Source organism: Frieseomelitta varia, unplaced genomic scaffold (assembly GCF_011392965.1).
Source record: "Frieseomelitta varia isolate USP_RPSP 00005682 unplaced genomic scaffold, Fvar_1.2 scaffold_987, whole genome shotgun sequence".
Classification (NCBI taxonomy): Eukaryota; Metazoa; Arthropoda; class Insecta; order Hymenoptera; family Apidae; genus Frieseomelitta; species Frieseomelitta varia.
Window position 1 is genome coordinate 96,804 of NW_025110797.1, and position 6,142 is coordinate 102,945.

Here is a 6,142-nt window from a genome sequence, read left to right on the forward strand (position 1 = left end):
AGGTCGTTAACTTTGATAAAACGCGTCCAAAGATATTCGCCGTACGTAGATCATGCGTACTAGAACTTGCAATTAAAATCACTGACGCTTGAAACGGTAGGTTTCTAGGCCTCGCCTACCATTTCGAGAAACTCGGGAGCCAAACAGATTTCGCGACGGAAACGTAATCAACGTGGCGATGGCTGTTACGGCTCGTGTGAGAGTCAGTTGCGACGATCGCTGCACGTCAGAGCGGAGCATTCTTCCAAACAAACTTACTTTCAATGATATGTAACACAAAAGGAAAGAAGCACGATGTTACCGTTTATATCCTTTCGGATTCACTTATTCTTACATAAAGAAAATCGGTGGCACATGAAATTCGCGTTGAAGGTGAAACCATGGAAACAAAGGATTTTTAAAGGATCTTCTAGGAACTGTTTGACCCCTTAGATATGATAAGAGTGCTACCTGAAGACTTGTAAATGACAGTCGGCGATGCTATCGAACGAGTCGTCGAATTGTATAATTGTATAATTGAAAACAATATACGTGTAATTCTTGGACTGTTATGATAATTTTCTCGTCGTAAAAAAAAAAAAAAAAGTTTGAAACGTATTTGAAAAAAGAAAAGGTGCGGCAGAGAGAGAATTATGAGTGTTTTGTTGCAGTCCTTGACAAGGCAACGGCCCCGAGAGACGTCGCAAACCAGACCCGAGTCACGAAGCTTCCCACTGAGCGTAATCGACTATATGTCGAGGTCAGAGGCGGCGACGTCCCCGGAAAGCGGCCAGGACGAGGAGGAATCCTTCTTCGACAGGCCGCCGCCACCCCCGCCGCCGCCTCCGCCGCCGCCTTCGCAACAATCGCAACAGTCTCAATTGGAACAGCATAGCATCGGTGACCTGGCGAAGGATGACGAAGACAATGCGAAAGTCGCGGACCTGCTCGATTCAACGGGTGACAGAGAAACGTCCGAGGAATTGGTCAGGTGAGCAGATCAGGTGTTTTTCCTCGCGTTACCAGCAACGTCCAATACCATTTTGGTGCAATTTCACACTTTACTTACTTGTTAGGAAGCCTATTAATCGAGCTTTTTATTTTTGTGTGTTAACACGTGGGCATAAATAATTATAAACGTGTGACAATCTTGTTACGAGCGGTGTTACACAGCATACACGTTGTAATATAATTGTTACAACTGTAACTTGGCATTACACGGCAAAATTCGGTATAATATAGTGACAAATGTGGTAGTTACGTGTAATATGCGTAATACGTCATTATATTGTTTCGAATGATGCTAGAGAATCGTGTAGTAAGTCGTAATATATTGTAATTTGTCATTACTGACTACACTGTTGCATAATTTAGAGAAATATTTAAAAATTCGTTCGTTTCGCGAAGAATATTATTATTACGTACGAATGTTAGTTTACAAGTAATCTATGTTGAGGTTAGTAGCTTGATAAATAGGCCAGAAGCTTTCAGGCCAGCTTCCATCCTCAGCGGAAAATATAATAAAGTGTTTAATTAGGTATTTAATCCTGTTACGTTCTTTCAATCGTTTCTACTTAAAAATTCAACGATTCCTGCCAGTGTTTCACGATATACTTCTTAAAATATAAATCTATGTAATCGAGTTGATCTGTTTGATTTGCAATTAATGGAAGATTCTGCCTCGTAGGTTCGCCTCGCAGAAGGACGACAGGACGACGATGGATGGACAGGTCAGAAGACCTCGTCACATTTCGAGGGACCATTACATTTCAAGGTAAAAATCTCTTTCTTCTTCTATCCCCTTCCCCCCCTCCTCCTCTTTGTTTTTGTTCCGTACGATACAAACACTAGGAAAATCGTGACGTATCGCGACAAATGCCGCGAATTACGCGAAATTTCGACCGGGAATAAAAAGAAGGGGGGAAAAAATGGGTTTCGATCGCCGGCTTCGGATGTAAGGAGTAAAAATAATCCAAACTTCGTCGAGCGCGAAGCGTCATGATCTACAACGAGAAAGAGATTACAGAAAAACGAGTTGGGGCAGGGCGAGGACGACGATGGTGCTACCGGATGACGGGGTGACTCTCAGAAGGGATTTGACCGGTGCTACGAGAATCTCGCCGAGCACCATCGATCGGATATTCGACAACAGTAACAGGCGACAGTACGGCATGGGTATCGTTGGAAGATTCCTGGGGTGAGTTGCTACTAAATATCCCGTCATTCAACCAGTTCAATCCCTTCGAAATCTAATATTTCCCTGCGTTTGATGCGAAGAGAGAAAGAAAAAAGAAAGAAGGAACGCGTGCGTTTTGTTCGTTTTATTCGCGTGATTATTTTAATACACGTGTAACGAAACGTGAAATTATTTGAAGGAAGATAAATTTACAAGACTGTTTTATTATCTGAGCGAGAGACACTGGCAGTAGGTTTGCAACTGATAATCGCGATTGATAAAACTTTTTACCTTTTCCTTTTCACGATCCGTGCAAAATTAACATCTCTGTTTATCCTCCGGAGCGTAGGGAAAACATTCGTGAATTTAAAATACCGAGAAAACAGATGTGAAGGAAAAACTCGACTTATTTTTCAAACTACTCAAGTATAAATTAAGCGGAAACGACCACTGAATTTCAAGAAAATCGGAATGACAACGTTACCCTTTCGTTTCTACGAGCCACTGTTTGTACAGGGTGGTCACTGGAAGACTGAATGATATAAAACAAAAATAACTTTTGCAAACACGTTTTTTAAAAATTTTTTACTATTTCATTTGAAAGTGTAATTAATGGATTTTTTTTCTACAACGTACAAAAAAAAAAAAAAAAGGAAATAAAGGAGATCGATAAACGAACAAGTTGTGACTTTTTCAAAACCTTCAGTTTCTCAGTGGCCACCCTATACAGAAAATATTGCCACTCACCCCATACAATACGAGATTTGAAATGCAACACACGCTCAAATGTACACTTGAAGACGCATTTTTGTTATCCCGTTATGCCGATATTTCGATCCGTTCCCGAGATATGGCATTTTGTGGCAGCAAGCGCGCGGCTCTAGGGGATGGGAATGGCGGAGTGACTGCCAGACGCGGCGTGGCCTAAATTTTTTCCTAGAAATGCGTCTATCCACCGACCGCGAGCGAGACAGAAGTATAAAAGTCGAAAAATTACGGGACAGTCTCTGCACGAGACGACACCACGGTGATTGGCCATCTGATTTTCACAAAACCAAAAATAAGAACGGCCGGTCCGGTTACGATCCTTACGAAGTTTTGAATAATTTCGATACGGGTCTCGCGTGTGATTAAGGAGAAAATTGGATTAACACACCGCAGGGGGAGGAGAAGGATATATATATCGATCACGGTAATTAATTGAACTGAGCGAGCAATTCGTTCGATATCCGGGATTTTATTAAAACGAGACGTTGCACTGTTAATAATTTATGATTAATAAATAATTATAACCACGAGCGTCGAACGTGCAACAGCCTCGCCGTGTTTGGATTGAGATTTGCATTTAAAAATGCTGCGCAACCGGGGAAACGTGTTGCAGCTTACTTTTATAAATAACGCGTCGAATAATCACCGGATGGCGCGTACGCAATGTTCCCCCCACCCAATGTTGAACGTTGAATCCGCGAGTTTACCGAAAATACCTCGCGATATAAATTACGTGGCGATATTTGGTCGTTAAATTTGATAATTCGGTGCGTTTTATTGTTGTTGCTTATAACATAGACAGACGTAAACGGCGTCGCGTGATTGAAAGTAGAGCCTTTGGAAAAAAAAAAAAGAAAAAAAGGAATCGAACGAACGACGAGCCATTTCCCGTCCAGTTTGACATTTTGCGTATTCGCGTTTATCAGATGTCGTCCAGTCATTGTATATATCGATGCGGTTGTTCTTCCGCGTCGGTGAAGAAATTGATTTCGAAACGGCCGGTAAATGAATTTCCACGCGAGTAATTTCATTCGGCCGATATTTTCGTCGAGCCGCGTGAATCCTCCGTCCGATGACAATTTGCCACGATTTCGTGACACGTCGAACAAATCAATAAGATTGGAGAATGAGATGGAAAAATTACGATCGAAGTGAAAAGAGCGTTATATACGTCGTTAAACGTTGACGCACAAAGTGAAGAAAATAAACTCTCTATTACGTGTGACAGATTAGAAAAAAAAAAAAAAGAAAACTACCAAAGTGGAATAATTCTGAAAGAGGGACGAGTACGTCCAAGTTAATTCCACCCAAACTACTAAAATTAACGCCTCAAGATCTCGAAGAGAGGAACGAGTGACAGAAGAGTTGTGAAAGGTGTGAAACGAATGGAAATTTGTTTTCGTTTTATTCTGTGCGTGAGCGTTACCCTGCGAGAATAGGACGATAACTTTATCGAAACAACTTTCTCGCTGGTTCTTCTTCATTCTTTAACGATCGCGCGAAGGTTTTATCATGTATGTACGACCCAGTTTAAGATATACGCGGAACACAAATAACAAACGTGGATAAGCGGCAAACGTCAGGAATGAGAGAGAGGGGGAAAAAAAATACCGTGACGCAAAGCGTCTTCCTGGGGCAGCGTGATATTTAAAAAATGCCAAGAGGGATATAGTTATCGATCACGTGCAGCTTTTGCGGCTACGAAACCTCCTTCTCCCATTTTCCATGAAAAGTTCATTATTTATGGCGGCTTGCACGAGCAATGTAGATGTTATTTTATAATACATATGAGCTCTATTTTTTCTTTTTTTTTTTTTGAGTGTGGCATAAATTTAATTTTGAAAAAAAAATGAGTTCAGTTAAACTAGTTTCAGTTAAACGTGCCTTCTTTTCATGTTTGTTGAAATAACAAAATTAATATTGTTAATTGTTTCAATTGTTATTCTGTCTATTGAAATACATTTCAATTAAAAAAGCCTACTTCAATTAATAATCGATATTGTTCGCGTTTGTCCAGAAATTGATATTGTTCGAAATTTGTTGTTATTGAAAATGGTACAAGTCTATTTGTAGCTAAAAAAAAAAAAAAACCTTTCAGTTTCTCATTTAATTATTATTGCACGATAGAAAAGAATTTAACGTGTACCTCAATGCATGAATAAGTGCACATTTTAAAAAGGAAAAGATCAGATGAAAATAGGATTCTAGAAGAATGCGTAAAGGATACACAAAGGATACCGAGGATACTGTTTCGCGATTGCAGGAGGTCTTTTCGAAAGAGCGTGTCCCAGAAGCCAGACGTGAAAAAACAGCTGGACGACTTCGAGGATCACCGACCGTATTTCACGTATTGGATCACCACCGTGCAAGTTCTCATTTTGATAATATCGTTGGCGTGCTACGGTTTCGGACCTGTCGGCATGGATCTCAGTCACAGATCAGGCCTGGTGAGAGATCTTGATATTCCCGCGGAAGTATCGTCAACTCGACGCGTGACGACGATGGACGATATACGTAATCGCGTGTGTGTGCCAATTCAGGTACTCGTGACCAGCCTGTCGTTGCAACAAGTGGACTACCAGGAACCAGCGAATTTCTGGTTTGGTCCGAGGGCTGCAGACTTGATCCATCTGGGCGCCAAGTTCGCACCGTGTATGCGTCGCGACATCAAGATCCTGAAGGAGATCGACGTCTGGCGGGAAAGAGAACGGGACACCGCGTGCTGCATCAGAAACGACGACTCCGGCTGCGTGCAATCCAGCAAAGCGGACTGCTCTGTGAGTTGTTACTTCGTGTTACTTACCGAAGATGTAAACCAGGAGTCAGAGTATATACTCCTCTCAGAATCGTGTGTTTATAATATAATCTTCTCTTTTGCGAACCAACTGGTCCGGGGACTGAGGTCGACCGCCACGGTAAATGTTTGCGCAACTTTTAACTTGTACTCCCGTGCATATTTATTTGCTTGCGTAAAGATACAATTTACTTAATTTTGCGTTCGTATCGATTTTACATGCATGCATCTACTTGCTCTCGGAGTTGCTTCTTAATTTTAACTCGACGCTCGAAATTCATTTTACTCGTCAGGTGTTTTACGCGCCGCAATGTAGTGTAATAAACGTAGCGATCGTACGCCTTCGGTGAAATACTTCGAACTTAAATTGTTTAATGGTGCTTAAAAAAAAAAAAAAAAAAAAAAAAAAAAAACAAAAAAAAAAA

The 6,142-nt window shown here is 41.2% G+C and overlaps 1 protein-coding gene across 1 annotated transcript in view; it reads left to right on the top strand.

Annotated features, from left to right (window-relative positions):
- Positions 1 to 654: 654 nt before the first annotated feature.
- The window catches only part of LOC122538375 (inactive rhomboid protein 1), a 9,835-nt gene continuing 4,347 nt past the window's right edge, over positions 655 to 6,142 (top strand). Inside the window, exons 1-6 of the mRNA XM_043672384.1 lie at positions 655 to 970; positions 1,667 to 1,753; positions 2,024 to 2,176; positions 5,187 to 5,370; positions 5,464 to 5,700; positions 5,812 to 5,838. Coding sequence (XP_043528319.1) covers positions 732 to 970; positions 1,667 to 1,753; positions 2,024 to 2,176; positions 5,187 to 5,370; positions 5,464 to 5,700; positions 5,812 to 5,838 — 927 coding nt within the window. The 5' untranslated portion in view covers positions 655 to 731. The remainder of the gene's footprint in view (positions 971 to 1,666; positions 1,754 to 2,023; positions 2,177 to 5,186; positions 5,371 to 5,463; positions 5,701 to 5,811; positions 5,839 to 6,142) is intronic.